At 40.2% G+C, this 20,369-nt stretch overlaps 1 protein-coding gene across 1 annotated transcript in view; it reads left to right on the top strand.

Annotated features, from left to right (window-relative positions):
- ADAMTS12 (ADAM metallopeptidase with thrombospondin type 1 motif 12) overlaps window positions 1-20,369 on the top strand; it is a 4,274,824-nt gene that overhangs the window by 2,891,858 nt on the left and 1,362,597 nt on the right. Inside the window, exon 15 of the mRNA XM_085630806.1 lies at window positions 1,972-2,216. Coding sequence (XP_085486932.1) covers window positions 1,972-2,216 — 245 coding nt within the window. The remainder of the gene's footprint in view (window positions 1-1,971; window positions 2,217-20,369) is intronic.

The raw sequence follows: 20,369 nt of genomic DNA, 5'->3' as shown, positions 1-20,369 counted from the left end.
TTCAGAATACGGCAGCCCACTTTATTTGTAACTTTCCATCTGGGACTCCCTGGGCTCCCCTTCTCTGCTCCTTGTGCTGGCTTTCTGTCCAGAAAATAACTATTTAAAAAATCTGTTCCCTCACTTAGAAGGGCCGTACAGGAAAAGGTTGCAGCTAGATGACTTTGAAGCTCTCTCACTGTGGCCCCTCCAGACTTCTTAGATCAAGCGACAAAACCTGCTAACTGTTTCTGCGGGTCAGAAAGTCCCACTCTAGGAGCAGGCCATTTTCTTAACTAGCCCCTCACTATTGAAATGATTTACCGCTGCACATTCAAACCTATTCAGACTATTCTCTTTTCAGGAAAAGATTGAAAACAATTTTTTTTAATAAGCTTCCCCTTACCTACAACTCACTTTTGCGCCGAGATACCCCTCCCGGGTTGATTTGTGCGCATTAGAAATTACTATAGCAATAACAATAACAATGACTTAAGCTTAACTATGATAATCTAACTTGCAGCATGGGCTGGTTAAGTTTGAAGGCCATTGAAGTTCTACATTGTTTTGTACATATTTGTGCTGTTATGAGTCTGAAATTAGTGCATGAGGTGCCCATCTATCCTCATATAGAAATTAAGCAGTTGCAGTTAAAGGTGACAAGTGAAGCCTGAATAGTTCAAGTGCTGCAGTAGCCAGGTCATTTTACTGTGTATTGTTGTGGCAAATATGACCTACATTTGGAAGGACACTAATTAGATTTTGTGATCAAATGTGACCAAATCCTCAAGGTATGGAGATGCCAGAGTCAAGAAAGCCAAACACTGGAAACAGGAGATGGTAGCACAACTCTTAGGGAATTGCAACAATAGAATGAAATCATCTTATTTGCAGGTTTGTGCTGGGGAAGATCAATCAGTAATGACTGTATCCATATTTGATTATGTGATGGATTATTTTTCTAGTTGTATTTATAGTTTTGAGTTATGTATACTTATTGCTATCAGTCACATTTGGTTATTGTCCGTATTTCCTTTACATTTTTGAGCTGGTCAAAGATGTCCAATTTGACATGTATGTGTAAGAAAATGCCCCTTTTTGCATGATCACCCCCATTTTTTAACTGATGTTGCTAACCAGCCGTCAGTGTATGTGTTCTGACTCCTAAAACTGGTTAAAAACCCTGATTGGCACATTTAACTTATCAGCCGATTGTATGCATGCACCCAGGGCCTGTAAATTAACTCTCCCTAGTTCACTGCAGCACTTATTGTGCCATCACTATAGTGACAATGTATAACCTGACCCTACCCCTACAACAGCCAGCCTAAATGTGCTGCTTTGAAACTGTCAGTTCAACCTTGGTAAAATAACCCTTTTTCCAATCCTAAACCCTCCTTTATAATACTTATAAGCCACTCTTAAAGTAGCCTCATTACTTTTGCAGGTTTCATATTTACTTGACAGACCAACTATATTGCTAGAACCTTTCATTGTTCAATCATAAATTCGTATCCTACCAGTTAGCTTTTCATAATGACATATAAATATAACGCAGTGTAGTGGTCAGTCACTGATCACTTTCATTCTGTTTTCACCTCCCATGAAGCATAATACGAATTTATGATTGAACAATGAAAGCTTCTAGCAATATAGTTGGTCTGTCAAGTAAATATAAAACCTGCAAAAGTAATGACAAAAGGGTGTTTCTCACTTTCTTATTACAGTAAAACAAAAAGCCACAATTTTCAGTTTGAGTAACAATATTTTTAAAACATTTATTTTGAGAAGATTGTTCAAAAACTATTTCCTTTTTGTAACAAATGAATTTACTTTCACTCATATCATTCTTTAAAAGTCTTTAATTTATTACTAAGCAAAAAAGGCCACTGCTCTCCACTAGCTCGTTATCAGAGAAACCTGCTGTCTAAGGTTTATCAGTAGCTGTAATTAAATATAATAAAATGTATTTATCTCTCTTCCTTTTCTCAGGTTATGTTGACATTGGATGGGTTCCAAAAGGTGCCAGAGATATCCGGGTAATAGAAGTTGCAGAAGCAGGAAATTTTCTTGCACTGCGGGGAGAAGACCCTGAAAAATATTTCCTGAATGGTGGATTTTTAATTCAATGGATTGGGGATTATAACATTGCAGGAACAACATTTAAATATGACAGAAATGGAGATCTGGAAAATTTGACTGCATCTGGGCCCACTAATGAGTCCCTTTGGATACAGGTATTTGTTTATTTTTTACATAAAGGCATGGTTTAAATCTGCTTCAAAGTGGGTTTTGTAAATTCATTAAATGTCGGATTGTTGCTCATGTCCTGTCAGTAAAGCTCTTGTGGAGGTGGACAAAAGAACATGGGTTATGCATAGTTGTGTACTCTTTCCTCCTTAAACTGTGTGAATTTTGTGAAATCCCAGATTGCCTATCCTAACGTATTAACAGTGTTGTAGAGATGCTTGTAGGTGGAGGGGGGGGGGTTGCGACTGATTATTGAACTTATTACATTAGCACATTCCACATCTTAACTGTTTATAACAGTTTCAAACTAAATTTAAAATGTAGTTTTAATATGTGTCTGCTTGATGTCAGTATTATTCATATTGATTTTGGTTGTTTGTTTTAAATATGTTTCATATTAATTTCTGTTATCTATTTGTCTACTTTATTATTTGTCTCATAACTAGAACATCATGTGTTTGGGCATTGCCTGCACAGCACGAGCGAATAAATACAAACTTTTCACAAGATGCATATATTTTTTTGTAAATGTTTATTTTTCGTTTTTTTCTGTAGGAAGGACAAGCTCACACAGGTTGCCAATTCTTTAAGAAATTGGGAACACCTACCTAAAATGCAATAATGCATTCACAAGAATTTCTTAGAAGGAAAATTATTCAATTTTTTTGCTCAGAGTTAATCATTTGCAAAGTTCACATGCTTTACAAACCTCATGTAGAGTGCAATTTGGCCGCTTAGCGAGACTAGGCATTTTAAATTCTGTGTAGTAGGAAAATATCAGAACACATCTGAGTCAGCTGTTGAGTTTATACATGTTTATCATAATATATTTCTTTAAAAGTATATAAGACCTATTTTATCCAATATCTGATAATCATGCAGACTATATAGAGAGCAAACTGATAGCCTGAAATGTGTTCAGGTGCTAGAAAGGATGTTCTGGCACTATAAAAAGTTGGCTTTGAGTCTGCCCCATGTAGCCAGTGTCACATTTGGATAAGTCCAGTTCATCTCTTGTTAAGAAACTTGGTCAATTCTGTCATTGATTAGCCCAGAGAGTATACTTCTTTCATCTTGTACTGTTGGCTATTTGATATATCATTCCACCTCCTAAGAATTATTTCCATTGCATAATATAAGAAGTGCATTGCTTTCACTGTGTGACAGCATCTAGCTTGTGACTGTACAAGCCATCTTAGAAAAAAGGTTTCACCCTCTAAAACAAGCATGCTCTGCATCACACTCAAATGCTTACTTTAAATATTATCAAAAAATTGAATATGTACATGCTCGGCAATATGTGTCATTTTTGGTGTTGAAAAAATGCTATATAGATGTCTGTCGTAAATGTTCAAGGTGTTAACGATCATTTATGTGTAAGCTCCTTCTTCTGACACCTCCCCTTTGGAATTGAATTTTCTGACACTTAGGCATGCTTTAATTTCATTAATCATAAGTTGGATGAGACAGTAACCTGTTACACCTCTGATTCTATTTTTTAAAGTTTTGAATGATTTTAGCATTATGGCTCTATGCAGAGTACCTTTTTGGCTGTATGAATTGTTTCAGCCTTGGGCGCCTGCAGTAGTATTATTTTTGTAGCTTCAGTTCCTGTTCTAGCTCTGTGTTGTATATGTATAACTCATATATAACATGTTAGCGTGATTTCCGCGAGCGCATTTCCTTCACGCTCGTGGAGATCACGCCGAGTGTTTTGTTTCGACTTTGTGCATTCTGTGCGGAGATGGTTGACTTGGTGGTTGGGCATTAAGCGAGAGAACTCCGATGGATGTGGACTTGGATTAAACTTGCTATGCTGACTGATAACTTCTCCGTGTGATTTCTTAGTACGTGGGTGCTTCCAGACACTTTTCCCACATTGGCGACGAGCGGGCATGGATTCACCCATTACTATTGGGACATTATAAAATTTAATTTTAAATTTCTACAAACGAACTTTAAGAAAGAAGGAAAGAGCATAAGAGCTTCTGCGCTTTCATAAATCTTCGACGTATGTGTTTCAGCTTTAAATTACGAAGTGTGACAAACAACGTTTTGTTTTTTTGTTTGTCGCCATTCTCATTTCGATCAATTATTGTGTTTTTCACAAGAGATCTGCATGTTTGTCAATACGGATTTCGTTAATGCAGAAATCTCGTGAACACAGATGAAACAACTGTGCGGAAATTGATAAAGAAAGGGAAACGGTAGAGGATTTCATAGTTACCGTGTTGTGAACCTGAACGCTGCCGCAAACTTGTTTTGGTTGAAACCGGCATCAAAGTTCTCAACACACTTCACAAGGAATCTTTGGACCCGTCTCTATTCTAATATCATTTGTAAAGATCTACCAGCACGCACGGACGTCATCATTCATCACGTGACACTACGTGTCTACGTTGCACCAATCCTTTCATCAGCACGGTGATTTACAGTGACCCTTGACCCTACGTGCCTCCATATTGGATTATTGTACGTGTCACGTCTCCAGAGGAATTGATCAAATGAATTTGTTAAACTTACGCTTGGGACTAACATTATTCACACGACCAAAGTGTGTTTGGAAGCAATTTCGTTCGGAAGTAGAGAATTTTATTAACAACACGCACTCCGCGTGTTGCGAGGTACATGAGTAATTGTCAATTACAATTAATTATTTATTTAAAGGAACCTATATATATATATATATATATATTTTGTTTTTTTTTCTTTGGTCTTCATTTGTACAGCTCTTCCTTGCTTAATTATTTTATTTGAATGATTTATCGTTTGTTGTTTTCTTTTCTCTCCTTCTTAAAAGGGGGGGGAACAAAGCGATAAATCAGATAAAGAGACGGAGAGGGGGAAGAGTGGGGGAAAGGAAAAGAAAAATAAATAGATATACAATAAAACAAATATTAATGATTAATGATGGAAATTGTAACAGAAATTAGAACTGTGATAAGTATTACATTTAGTCGGGCACCAATTACATTAATTCCTTTGTGTGTGGGTAACGTCTAATTTATACTACTGTCATTGCCACATAACATGTCGGGCATTGTACCATCTCCTTCTTTCCTCACGTCATCAGGTGACCCCCCCCCATGCCATGGGAGGTGTGGGAACCTGTGTTTTTAGCGTATGTTGAAGTTCTTGAAGGAGATGATTGCGAACCTGAAAGGAAATTATCTCTGTTAAAACATTGCCTTGGAGGATTTGGTTTAAAGGAGTTTAAGACACTACCCGCTTTAGTTAATCCTGGGAGAATAAATGTATACCAGTATGCTTCATCACAATTAAACCTTCGTGTTGTAATGGAAAGATTCATCTTTTACTCACGAAAACAACGTCCGGATGAATCAATTGAAGACTATGTTTCGGCTCTCAGGTCATTGGCAGCTTCATGTGATTTTGAACGTATTTCTTACGAACAAGTTCTGAGAGACCAAATCCTAATGCGTACTAATAGTAAGAAAGTTCAGGAAAAATTGTGGTCCACCTCTGATTTATCATTAAATGCTGCCATCGATATAGCCAAATCCATTGACCACTCAGAGGAATTCGTAAAAGAGATTAGAGGAAATGAAAAAGGAGATGTGTTTAGCATCAACAAGGATTCAAAAGACCACGATAAACAGAAGAAGACTTCCAATCAGAGGTCTGACTACCCAAATAAAACTGAGAGCAAACATAAGAATCCAAATACAAGCGCGGAAAGACGCAACCCACCTTTACAATGTTTCAGATGTGGAAGCATTAACCACTTAGCGAACTTTAAGGGGTGTCCAGCTATTGATAAAGTGTGTTCAAAATGTAATAAGAAGGGTCATTTCAGTAAGTGTTGCAAAACCAATATGAGGAAGGTAAATTATATACAGTGTTCAGATGATGATCATACTCCTTATAGTAATGATGAAAATGAAATCAATACAGTAATTAACATGTGTAGTGATGATGGAATATCAAAGTTCCCCTCATGTTTCATCAATGTTGATGGAATAAGTTTGTGATTCTTAGTGGACTCCTGTGCTTGGTATTCTATCATCTCTTCAAGTGTTTTCTATGAGAATTGGACTAATAGATCCCTAACTCACCCTGATGTATCTCCGGGGGGCTATACTGGACATAAAATTGACTTAATAGGCTATTTTAATGCAGACATAATATTTTCCGGCCACCATACTTTCAGCAAGATATATGTGGCAATGTCTGGGGAATCCCTTCTTGGGTGGCCACATCAACAGAAATTGGGCATTAGACTTTATCCCAGAGCCAATCCTCCTGTCTTCGCTATTGATTCTGTTTCGCAGTGTGAACGAATTATAGTTGATAAATTGATCAGAGAATTTCCGGGTGTTTTCAGTGGGAAACTTGGAAAATATGTAGGGTTTGAACATGTTATTAAACTTCACGAAAATACCACCCCCATCCGGCCCAAAGTAAGGAACGTTCCACTTTCTTATATGGAAAAGTTGAGTGTCATGCTAAAAAATCTTTGCAATGAAGGCATCATAGAACCCATAGAGTCTTCTCCCTGGGTTTCTCCCATAGTTATTTCGGTAAAATCTTCAGGGGAACTTCGGCTGTGTGTTGACTTACGCAGTTTAAATCGTGCAATTTGGGTTGACGCCCATCCTCTTCCCAACTTGCATGAAATGGTCTCTAGTTTAGGTGATGCACAGGCTTTCTCATGCATTGACTTAGAAAGTGCATATCACTAAGTGGTTCTTTCCGAGGACTCTAAGAACTTTACAGCATTCATTACTCCAGATGGGCTGTTTAGATATCGCCGTATGCCGTTTGGCCTAGCTAGTGCTGCATCAGTTTTCCAGAGATTGATGAAAGAAACTTTGGAGGGACTATCTGGTGCAATAGCGTTCCAGGACGATATTTTGGTCTATGGAAAGAATGATGAGGAGCATGACAGAAATCTTTACAATGTAATAGCAGCATTAGCAATGAAAGGTCTTACTCTTTGTCTGGATAAATGCAGGATAAAAGCAAGGGAAGTCGAATACCTAGGACATACAATTAGCAGGAAGGGCATTAAAACAAAACAAAAACACATTCAAAGTATCATTAATGCTCCTTTACCTTCATTAAGAGAACAGTTAGTTGCTTTGCTTGGGTTAACCAAACTACTCTGTTAAGGTTGACCCGTTCAGGTGTTTACTCAAGAAAAATGCTAAGTTTATATGGTTAGATGACATGACTGAAGCATTTGAAAATTTGAAGAAGTTCATAGTGAATGCACCATGTTTGAAACCTTTTGATCCTGGGAAAAAGTGTATAGTTATGGTAGATGCAAGCAATTTGGGCCTTGGTGGTGTTTTAATACAAAAAGACAATTGTAATGAATGGATAGTAGTTTATGCTTCTAGAGCATTAAGAGATGCAGAGGAAAATTATTCTGTGATCGAAAGAGAGCTTCTTGCCTGTGTATGGGGGAAGAACATTTTTGAAGTTTTTTGTGGGGGACTGAGTTTATTATCAAAACCGATCACAAACCTCTTGTGTTTCTAATGTTCCCTGGGGGAGGTCGGTCCATGTCAGAACGATTGGCCAGATTATCATCGAGATTACAATCTTTTCGTTTTAGTATTGAGTATGTTCAAGGAAAAGCAAATATCCATGCAGATTGTATGTCAAGGTTACCCATCGACAGTGATAAAAATGATCAAGATGATGATTGTGAGGTGGCATTCACTACACGTGATGTAAACTTAATACATGGTGGGGAATCAAGTTTAAGTGAGGATGTTTGGATGTCTGAAATGGAAAAAGATAGTGAATTAAAAACTGTAAAGAACTACATTGTGCAAGGTTGGCCAGAATTAAGAAAACTATCAGGTGACATGATGAGTTTCTCAAAGATTCATGATGAACTAGCCATTGAAAACGGGTTAGTTATGAGAGAGGATAAAATAATTCCACCTTTTGGGTTTAGGAATACCATCATGGAGAGTGGTCATGAGGGACATCTCGGGATTTCTTTCACTAGAAGACGAATTAGGGAAGCATTTTGGTGGCCTGGAATAGATTCTTCCATTGAGCATTTTGTACACAGATGTAGTAATTGTTCTAGTAGTGATAAATCTGCTGTTCCCTTGCATGTGGAATCTCATCCTGTTGCTTATCCTGTTCGTCCATGGAGAAAATTAGGCCTTGATATCGTTGGTCCTTTTCAAGTTTTACCAAAAGATAAGTGTTTTGGAATCGTTCTTATTGATTATTTTTTTAAGTGGCCTGAAGTCAAGATGGTCAGAGAAGTCACCTCACAAAGTGTAATTGAGTTTCTAGATAATATTTTTTGTAGAGAAGGGATTCCGTAAGAGATAGTCACAGATAATGGGCCTCAATTCATTAGCAAGGAGATGGAGTCATTCATCGTGAAGTGCAATATAACACATAAGAGAATAGTGGTTTTCCATCCAGAGGCCAATGGTCAGGTGGAACGATTTAACCGTGTTGTGAAGGAAGCAATCCAACTTTCAATAAAAGGGGGTCTTAATTGGAGTAATGCCTTACAATCCATGTTACTAGCATACGGGACCTCTCCAAATTCAGTGACCTTAGCTAGTCCATTTGAACTTTTGAGGGGACGGAAACCAAGTACTAATTTAGTACCGTGGTGGTTAAAAAAAGGTTTAAGTGACAATAAGTTAACTGCTATCGACTAGGAAGTAATTAAACAAAGAGTCTATGTGCACAAAGAAAAAATGAAATTGTTTATGGATAAGAAAAGAGGTTCTAGTAGTAAAATGAAAGTTGTAGTTGGTGACCTTGTTCGTTTGAAGAGGAAAGAAAATGTTCCAAAAGGTTCACAGTGTTGGTCAAATCCAAAGAGAGTTATAGATGTGTTTAATAATGCTGTAAGAATAGAGGGAGGGTGGGCCCGATTCACAGAACTAACTTAAGACAAAATCCTAAACTTACTACCATTTTGGTATTCACAGAAGGCACTTACTCATTTTGGTATTCGCAGAAGGCACTTTCTCATTTCGGTATTCACAGAAGTTAGGACTCCTAACTTTAGGACTCCTAAATGCCTTCTGTGAATACCGAAAGGCTTAAAATTAGGATTTTTCTCAGTTTAGTAGTAGTATAGTTAGGACTCCTAACTTTAGGACTCCTAAATGCCTTCTGTGAATACCGAAAGTCTTAAAATTAGGATTTTTCTCAATTTAGTAGTCCTAAGTTTAGGACTCCTAACTTTAGGACTCCTAAATGCCTTCTGTGAATACCGAAAGTCTTAAAATTAGGATTTTTCTCAGTTTAGTAGTAGTATAGTTAGGACTCCTAACTTTAGGACTCCTAAATGCCTTCTGTGAATACCGAAAGTCTTAAAATTAGGATTTTTCTCAATTTAGTAGTCCTAAGTTTAGGACTCCTAACTTTAGGACTCCTAAATGCCTTCTGTGAATACCGAAAGTCTTAAAATTAGGATTTTTCTCAGTTTAGTAGTAGTATAGTTAGGACTCCTAACTTTAGAACTCCTAAATGCCTTCTGTGAATACCGAAAGTCTTAAAATTAGGATTTTTCTCAATTTAGTAGTCCTAAATTTAGATTTAGGACTACTAAATTGAGAAAAATCCTAATTTTAAGACTTTCGGTATTCACAGAAGGCATTTAGGAGTCCTAAAGTTAGGAGTCCTAACTATACTACTACTAAACTGAGAAAAATCCTAATTTTAAGACTTTCGGTATTCACAGAAGGTATTTAGGAGACCTAAAGTTAGGACTCCTAACTTCTGTGAATACCGAAATGAGTAAGTGCCTTCTGTGAATACCAAAATGAGTAAGTGCCTTCTGTGAATACCAAAATGGTAGTAAGTTTAGGATTTTGTCTTAAGTTACTTCTGTGAATCGGGCCCGAAGTGTTTGGAATCTGAACAGGATTTCCTTGTTCAAGGGTGCTTCCCACTCAGTTAGGAATGTTGGCAAAAGTAAATATTCAATTGTTGATCACAATGAACAGTATAAATGCAAATTTGAAACTTGTATAGCGCACTACTCACCCGCAAGGGTCTCAAGGCGCTTGTACGAATACCGCTGTGGAACCCATCCTGGCTTTCCCTGTGAGGCATCCACTCCTGGGCACCCCCAAGGTGGAGGCCAGGCATCCTTAGCGTTGTGGGGGCTGTTGTGGAGATTAAGCAAGCTATTGCCCAGAGTTGCAGAGTGGGACTCCATGATTGGAATAGGCACTGAGGTGAGAATTATCAGGTCCGTGGAATTTTTGAGCCCAAGACCCGCTGAGGCGGGGAATTGAACCCTGGTCCCGGGATAGACCTCTGCATCAGGGTCTGCCGCTCTAATCTTTGAGCCACACTTCTCCACCCAGTATCCCCATTGCTCCAATTGGAAGAGTGATTCTAGGGGGAAACGTGAGCATCACTATCCAGAAAGATTCAAGGATTATGTCATGGTTTAGTATTCTTGTTTAAAAATTTTTTTTTTTAAAAAGAAATAAAGGGGGAAGATGTGTTGTATATGTATAACTCATATATCACATGTTAGCGTGATTTCCGCGAGCGTGTTTCTTTCACGCTCGTGGAATCACGCCGAGTGTTTTGTTTCGACTATGTGCATTCTGTGCGGGGACGGTTGACTTGGTGGTTGGGCATTAAGCGAGAGAACTCCGATGGATGTGGACTTGGATTAAACTTGCTATGCTCACTGATAACTTCTCCGTGTGATTTCTTACTACGTGGGTGCTTCCAGACACTTTTCCCACACTCTGTGTGTGCTTTTGGCCAGGGAATGTTTTTATTCGGGGAAACATTAAAGGTATCACAGTGATTATACCAGTTAACCCTTCCCCTTTGTGACTGGTAGTGAAAATATTTTCTAAGAGCAGGCAGTGGTCTCACGGGCCACTGCCTTCTCTTCAAAAATTAAACAGAAATGTTACATTTTTCTTTTCTAAATTAATGCATTTAAAAAAAATGCTTTATTTAAAAAGCAAAAGACACACAGATGATGGAGGGAATGCAGAGCAAATCAAACATTCACCCCCAGTCAAGAGATCTGGGTTAAATCCATTTTTATTTTGCTCACCATGCCACCCCAGTTTGGACCCAGCCATAGGCAAATCAGTCTCAACCCTGTTCCTTATGGGAACAGTCCAGCCCGAACTGCCAAGCCAGGTTCTCCCTGAATCGGAAACATGCATCCTGGGACCAGTTTCAGGGTATCACCCCGCATCAGCCAGGCTAGCTTGAATCCAGTGACACAGTGAGCCCTGGACCTACGTCTGAGCATACCCGGCGCACTTAGGGCAAGAAAGCAAAAGACACACAGATGATGGACAGAATGCAGAGCAAATCAAACATTCACCCCCAATCAAGAGATCTGGGTTAAATCTATTGTTCTTTTGCTCACCATGCCACCTCCATCATTTGTGTGTCTTTTACTTATTTAAAAAGCAGTCACAGACATGGTGGTCTGCTGACTGCGAGTGCTGGTCATTCCAAATGGGGTTGTGAATTGCGACCTGCCTCATGAATATTGATGAGGCTGGTCTTCTGCGACAACATTGGGAATTGCAAACAGTGTCTGAGACACAGCTGTAAATTCCATTTTGTGAGTCGCAAAACAACGCAATTTGCGTAAAGCAAAATGGAAGGGTCGTACATCTGGCCCATAGACCTTTAAATTACCGTATCTTAAAGGAGCAGAAGCATTGGGGTTCTGTACTGCAATTTTCTCCCATTTGTCTATAGCAGGGGCACTGATCTATTCCCCTTGGTTTTGCAGGCCATTTTCTTAATTCCTTAGAGGAGGTCATTGCTCAGTTCACACTTCAATTTTGAAATTTCACCATTTAATGGGATTTCAATCTTTATATTGATAATAGGTCTGACCCTTAATCATCTACACTGTTGGAGAAGCTGGAATCACTTAATCTGCCTCAGTGGGTTGGTACCCACACACACACCAGGTCAGACATACCCTTGACCTCATTTTATTTAACATTGCCATATTGGTCTAGGAAACTTTGGCTGTAATCTGGTCTACCATTCTACAGTCCCCTTCTCTTGGGATTGGGAGGGTGTAACGAGCAGGTGGGACCCTTTGGCTAAATCTGTCTCTTATTGTGCCTGGAGACACGCTAAGTCCTCTGAAATATAGAACCAGTTGGCCAGTTCGGTTCCTAAGCTCTGTGGAGATATAGTGAAAGATGTTGAAGCAGCTGATAAATGACTACAGTCTATGACTAATAAAGCGGTTCCTCTAATAACTTTTTCTCATCAGAGACATAGCCCTTCTGCACACCGCTGCTTCAGAGGAGCATAAAAGGCACTGTGAGAGAGATTATTAGATAAGCCCAGATACAAAGAGGCCCTTAGGAAATATCATGCAGAAATTTCGGTGGCTCAGGCCATTTACTTTGAGGACAAAATATCAGTAGCTGCCAACAAACCATGTGAAATTGTCAATTTTGTCAGGAACTCTTTTTATCCTGGTACTGCAGCCTAGCATGCATGCTCTGGATTTGTGTCAATGGTTATCATATTTTTTTTACAGCCAAAATTGTTAAAATCATATCTATTTTAAGTCTAATCCTATAAAGATGACTGCGGAGATGAGGCTGGGTGGTGTTAGTAGCACGTGGGCTTATGAATTAATTGAGTTCAACTCCATCTCGCTAGTTGAGTCTCTGAATGCTATTCTTACCTGCAAACCAGGATCACTTGACTACCCCTTTCCTTCTTCGATTTTGGAATACAATTTGTATTTTATAAATACGATTTTTAACCAACTGTTTAATTCATCCCTTTAATTGGCGATGGTGCCAGGTTACTGGGAAGAGTCCAAAGTTATTATGGTCGTAAAAGTCCTTTCAAGGATAGGACACATTGACCATCGTTTGACCAATCCTGCTGCTCACAGCTGTTTCCAAAATGCTGGAAAAGTTTATTCATTCTCAATTATTAGCATATTTGGAACAATTCAGCCTGCTGCACCTCTCACAGTCAGTATTCCAGCCTCAGCAGAACACTGAGACTGCACTCTTGTAGGTAGTTAACTCCATTAAGCATGGACATCATTTGGGAGAAGTCAGGGGTCACAGCTGTGACCTTTAACTTACTCCCTGCTACTCCTGGCACTTCCGTTTCTACCCATGACCTCAGAGGAAGCTAAAGCTTTGGCCCCTTTGAGTTCAAGGAACGCAAATAAAGTGCCAGGAGTAGTAAGGTGCATGCTAGAGGTCACAGCTGCGAGTCCTGGCTGCTCTCAATTGACGTCCATACCATTAGGATGTCATTAGATCAAGGAAAAAATGCTGCCTTGATCCTACTAGATATTGCAACAGCATTTGGTACTGTGTCTCACACCAGTGATGGCCCTTCATTTCAGATTATCCTAAGACTCGGATTTGAGTCTCACTCTATATAATTTCTATATGTCGAAATTGACTTCCTCGGTGGAGTCCTTTGTCATCATTATAGTCTCTTATGCAGATGATACACAATTGTTTAATCCTTTGAGAATGGTGTCTCTACTGAACAGGACGTTTGAAGGGATATTTGGGGGCTGTTCTTCAGTGGATGTGGGCCAGCAATCTCAAATGCAACTCAAATAAGATAGATATCTTGCTGTTTGGACCTTCCTCCTTCAGCTGTGTGTGGATTACTGGCAGAACACTTTGCCCCTCTTCCCCCACCTGCCACTTTCCCCCTCCGGCCACTTTAGATCAAAACCTGGATTTTAAGCTAGACAAGCTATTGACCTTTGATCTGCATATGGCTTTGGTGGTGGGCTCATGTTTTGTTATGCTGCGCTCCCTCAAGAGGTTCTTGCTCCTGCTGCCACTTCAGTAATGGAAAACAGTGATTTGTGAGTTAAATATATTTCGACTAGACTATGCCGATGTTTTGTATCTGGGTCTACCTGGTCGCCTGTTCAAGCAGGTCCAGAATGCCAAGGCATGGTTACTATTAAGGATCCCTCAACATATTTCGATCTTTCCTTAGCTGAAGGCACTCCACTGGCTTCCATTCGAGGAAAGGGTTTCGTTCAAAACTCTAGTATCGGAGAACAGAGCCTTTTATGGCCCTGGCCCAAGGTATTTATTGAACAGACTCTTACACCATTGCCCACAATGACTCTGCATTCTGTTAATGCGGGCTGTTATTCATCCCAAACATCAAGTGCAATGAGAGGGGGGGAGGCTCCTCCTTCTCTTTCCTGGCAGCCCAAGCATTGAACCATTTCCCACTGCAGCTTCATAAGACTAACAATGAACTTCAGTTCTGAAAGCTTCTTAAAGCCTGGCTTTTTGTGGCAGCTTAATGAATAGGGTTTAGCTGGTTATCTGTTTCCTAGTAATGGGACACCTCTAGGAGTAGCTGTAGCTTAAAACATTTTACAAATAAAGAAATGCAATATTTTCTAACAAGGAATACTCATCTATTTCAGTGTTAGGGAAATCAATATGCAGATATAAACCTGTCCTAAAATATATTACTAATGAACAATGTATGTTTCCAATGAGAATGAAAAAGAAGTATTTGGAATTGTGCAAACAGTTCTATGTATAATAGTATAGTGGGTCTGAAGATGTACTGCCAAAGCTTTATTCGTATTGCTCTCATTAGAAGAGTATTAATTAAGCTTAATTGCTTACAAACAATTGTCTTTGTTATGCATATACAGTGTGTTTATACAAAAATCATTCTATTTTTCAATATATTCTGTTGAAGAAAATGGTTTTAATCATTCAATTTACAAACTGAGATATTCATCTAGCATAGCTAATAGGTTTAGAAGAATTCAGCTGTTTACTCATTAGCATATTGTTGGACCTGCCAGCATAAGGGTGGTCTTCTCCCAAACCTTTTCCCTACTTACCTCCATTTTTGTTCCGACATCCTTTTTGTTCGCCACAGGGCTCTGTGCCCTTTACCCCTACTAACCAGTGCAAACGTGTTTGTGCTCACTACCCAAAACATGGTTTGATTGGCTTACACCTGATTGGGCTATTTAATTTACTTAAAGGTCCCTTGTAGCGTGTTATACCATACACCCAGGGCCTGTAAATAAATGCTACCAATGGGCCTGCGGCACTTATTGCACAACTTACTTACGTATCACCTCAAAACCTATCCCAGGATTTAATGCAGTCTTAAACTGCCAATTCCACAAGGCAATATAACCCCCTTGCCAAGCCTTAAACTCCCATTTTATTGCATATAAGTCACCTCTAAGGTAGTCCCTAGGTAGCCCATAGGGCAGGGTGCATTGCAATTCGAAAAGTTTGGACATGTACTTTTATGTACCCTAGTAGTGAAAAACTAAATTCATTTTTCACTGCTGTGAGGCCTACCACTCACGTAGGATAACATTGGAGATTCCTTATTACATTTAATCAGCTGTAATTTCTAATTTGTAGTAAGTACTATGTCATGTTTGGTATCTATATAATTGTAACCTAGCTAGGCTGGCTAATGAGGGCTGATACCCTGAAACCGTTCCCAGGATGCTAGTTTCCCATCCAGGGAGAACCTGGCCTGGCAGTTCGGGCTGGACTGTTCCCATGAGAAGCAGGGTCAAAACTGATTTGCATTTGGCTGAGTCCAAACTGGGGTGGCGTGGTGAGCAAATCAAATGATGGATGAAACCCAGAGAACTGTGACTGTGGATTAATGTTTGATTTGTTCAGCATTCCGTCCATCATTTGTTCTTTTTGCTTTTGTCCCCCTAGGTGGGAGGGGCATTCCTAAACATGGGTTCCGTACTCACTGTGCCACTGAATTCAAACTACCCTGGATGATGAGGGGTGATACCCTGAAACCAGTTCCAGGATTCTTGTTTACAGTCTAGGGAGGACCTGGCCTGGCAGTTCAGGTTGGTCTATTCCCATGAGGAGCAGGGTCAAGACTGATTTGCATATGGCCGGGTCCACCCTGGGGTGGCATAGTGAACACAAAAGCAATGGATTAAACCCAGATCTCCTGGCTGGGGTGAGTGGTTGAAAAGTGTCAGCACTCTGTCCATTATCTTGTTGTGTTAGCTATGTGTGGCCTAAGTGGCCAGGGGTAGGCTCAGACATGGATCCCTTGCTCGCTGTGCCACTGGATTCAAGGTAGCCTGGCTGATGAAGTGTGATACTCTGATACTTTGTGAGTCCTGATGAAAGCGGGTGTATTTTTTATCTTCACTGGCAGAAACATGTCGACATTATAGCAGAATGGAGGGGTAGGAGACTCATAACAGTCTCCCACACCACCATCCATTGGGCACCTATTTGACCCTTTTTATCTGGGCAAAGAATCCATAATTAAATTGGGATTGAGGATATCCCGTACCTAGATTTAACTACTATTTCTGCACCTTTATTCATTTGTGATCTCTTGTTGGGTAGATGTTTTTGTGTTGTATTGTCTTCCCCTCCCTATTGCGCCACCTCCAGCGTTGGCTTATGTGGAGGTGTGTTAGCAGCCCTATGATGAAGCATGACACAGTATACTGTGTGTGGGGGCAGTTTTAAAACTTTTTGTTGTCTCCCTGACTCTGGGTCATGGCGATTCTGATAATGAAGTCCCTCTTCTTTGTGTGTTTATAAAGTTGTTGCTGGAGGTCGAAGAGGGCCCCCTTTTTCCACCTACCCCTTATTTCTTGTGTGTGTTTTACTCTGAAACTGGTCCCAGGATGCTTGTTTCTGGTCCTGGGAGGACCTTGCCTGGCAGTGCGGGCTGAACTGCTCCCATAAGGAGAAGGGTCAAGACTGGTTTGCATATGGTTCGGTCCAAACTGGTATGGCATAGTGAGCAAAAGAACGATGGATTAAAACCAAGATTGATTGCCTGGGGGGTGAGTGTTGAAAAGTTTCAGCACTCCATCCATCATCTTCTTGTGTTTGCTATGTTTGCCTAAGTGGCCATGGGTATGCCGAGACATAAGTCCCTTGCTCCCTGTGCCACAGGATTCAAGCTAGCCTGGCTAAAAAAGGTTTATACCCCGATACAGGTCCCAGGATGCTTTTTTCTGGTCCAGGGAAGACCTGGCCTGGCAGTTCGGACTGGACGGTCCCCATGAGGAGCAGGGTCAAGACTGATTTCCAAACAGCTGGGTCCAGACTGGGGTGGCGTGTGAGCAAAACAAATGATCGAATAATATCACATCTGTGACTGGGGGTGAATGTTTGATTTGTTCAGCATTGTGTCCCTCATTTGTTCTTTTTGCTCTCCTAACAGGATGGGGGACAGAGCTGAGCACAAACTCACTTGGAACTGAATAGGATGTGCCCTGCCTTCACACAAAGGACCTAACACCTCAACATTGTTACTTCAACCAACTTAGAGTCAGGGGAGGCAGGATATTTTATGCACCCTTCTAGAAGCTTACTCCACCTTCCAGAGAGAGGGAACCAAACATAAACATAGGGCTTTCAGACCCACTTTTAAGTTGACTCATGGACCTATGGATGGACTCTGAGACTACTGCCTGATGCTGTGACCTGCTGTGCATTCTGCAAGACTGACTTGACTAGACCCTTCCCTGAAACCTCAGAGGCCAGTCCTGAGGTAGAGCCCTGCATCTTCACCTGACACCTAGGACTGCCAGAGTGACTCCAAGGGCTAGCTTGCTGGCCTCCTGTTCAAAGCCACAGGGACACAAAAGGTTCCCACTATCTTGAGCTCACACCCATACCCAGTCCTGAACCCGCAAAATGTGTCCCACGAGTCCTAGACCCTTGGTTGCAGTGCTAAATGTGCCCAGATGGCCAAATCCCAAACTGAGGAACTAGAAAACTATTGGCCATAAACTGCACTGAGAACTAGGAAGAGACTGGGACCAACCTGCCTGCCTAACCACCTGAGGTGCATTGGCATGTGGCTTAACTTTACAGCTTCGCCCGCTACATTCTTCTCTGCAGCAGCAAATCCATTTCAGCGGTCCTTCGTCAAAGGGGTATTCAGCTTCATGGAACTGTCTTCAGCTACATCCCTCTGCCTTGTCCCAACTAAGTCCGAATGCAGAACTTTTCACTGCAGAGTCGACCCAAGGCTCTCAGACAATGGCACTCCCTCTTTGGACACTTCCTACAGCCTTGCTCTGCTGAAATTTACCCTTCTCAGACACTTTTTCTAAGAATTTCTTCTAAGTCCCCAGGCAAGAGCTGACCGGGCCCAATGCACTTCTTGTTTCGAACTGTGCTCCATTGTGGTCTGGCATATTTTTCGACTTTGATCTGGTTTCACGCAACTAGATGATCTTTTAGGCACTAGTTTTCATTAAAAAATTTTAAAATTCATAACTCTGATTCTACTCATTTGATTTTTGTCATTTTGGTGTCAAATAATTTAAAATGTATTTGTTTAAATTGCTTTCAGATCTGTCTTGTGTTGTGCTTTCACTTTAGTACTGTTTTTGTGCTGCATAAATACTTTACACATTGCCTCTAACTTAAGCCTGACTGCTTTTTGGGCCAAGCTTCTCAGGTTTAAGCGCAGGTTAATTTACTGACTTTTTGTAGTTCACCCTGAAAGGAATTGTGGCTGTGGCTTTACCAGGGCACCTGTAAAGATTGTTTATGTGCAGGAGGGTTTCCCTTCTTGCACATAAACAATTACCTCTGCAGTGCAGACACCCTTGCAACATGGCGCAAGGGTGTCTGCGCTGGTGCTAGGCAGCTTCTTTATCGCTAGCACCAGGGGAAACGCAGTGGTGCCTCGCGTTCTTGTAAATACAGAGCATCCCTGCGCGAGCGAGGTGTTACCAATTCTGGCGTAGCACCACGCTCCACCAGTTGCTAGTAAATACGTCCCTTAATCTCATTCTGTGGGGCAGATTGCGTTATTCGCCCTTCACAGTGAAAGCCGCTCTACTGTGTTAAACAGCAAAAGTATTTTAGGAAGAAAATATGAACCCAAATTCACGTCAAAGCAATATTTTTTAAACAAAAATACAGTTCATGAATATTCATGATACAAAATATGGGCAGTGAGACTATAATCGGTAAGATTAGCTTTGTGAACAATTTATACATGTTTATTAGCCAACTAAGATTGAACAAAATATTATACTCCCATTGTAGAAAGGACATTATATAATTTTGAGTTTTTTGTTGTGTATTAGGCCTACTGCTGGAATAACGTTCTCACTCTTCAATATAAAACCATAATTTGAGTAGACTGAGAAGAGTAATAAAAAAAAATAGAGGCTCTGTCATAAGCAAGGACTAAACTCTTATGATCATGCATTGCTGTCAGTTCTTTTGAGGGTGGTGATAAGTTCGCAGCATATACTGTTATATGTAGTTAGAATTGATGCTATTTGTTTTGCCCATTAGTGTAACATTAGACGTAATGGAAATGTCCCTTTTCCCATTTTTAGAAGCTTGCACATAAGGTTGAACGTTGCGCATATGATGAACAACCAGGCACAATGCAAATGTGTTAAAAGAGACCTCAGAACAAAGGAAATAATGTCATATGTATTAGTAATAAAATTAAAAAATAAAGTTCTAAAGGGGCAATCATATCCCTATTGTAATACAACAGAATTAATTACTCTATTGAAAAATAGGTCTTCTAGGAAATTGCAAAGCGATGTGTACTTGGTGCCAGATAGCATGTCTGACATTAGATAACTTTTTAAGAAGGATTGTGTTATTTAGGGTCAATTTACGGGGTATATTTAATCAGCCAGGCAGGGCTATCAGCATAACTCCATATTTAACAGGGTTTGTTGGAATTCTTATTGAAATTGCCTCACATACTTGAAATGGTTTGACTGATACTGAGGATGAAAGTGCTGGAATATTCTCTGAATGAGCTGCGTAGAGGCAGGTCCTGTTAGAAACCAGTACAGAAATGAATTCCTGAGCTAATCTATTGAATTCTGTTCTCTGCATGGCACTAAACATTTAAGAATAGATATTGGTGCATGGAAAGGGCGGTGGAGCTCTACAAGTGCACCCGGTAAGACTTACAGAAGATGAACTGCCAGGGCTCTGACTCACAGGTACATGCAACTTAAATGGATGTTAAGAACTGTTGATTTAAATGGAAGTGGAACACAGGTGATTCAAATGCATAGGTGACTGAAATACACCTTTGGGTACATGTGACTCAAATGCAGGTGGGGACAGGTGACTAAATCACCCAGATTCAACCGTTGATGAGCATAGATGACTCAAGTGCAG

The sequence above is a fragment of the Triturus cristatus genome, chromosome 2_1, assembly GCF_964204655.1.
Source record: "Triturus cristatus chromosome 2_1, aTriCri1.1, whole genome shotgun sequence".
In the NCBI taxonomy this organism is placed as follows: Eukaryota; Metazoa; Chordata; class Amphibia; order Caudata; family Salamandridae; genus Triturus; species Triturus cristatus.
Note: the sequence above shows the minus strand (reverse complement) of the source record. Positions and strands in the feature narration are given on the sequence as shown.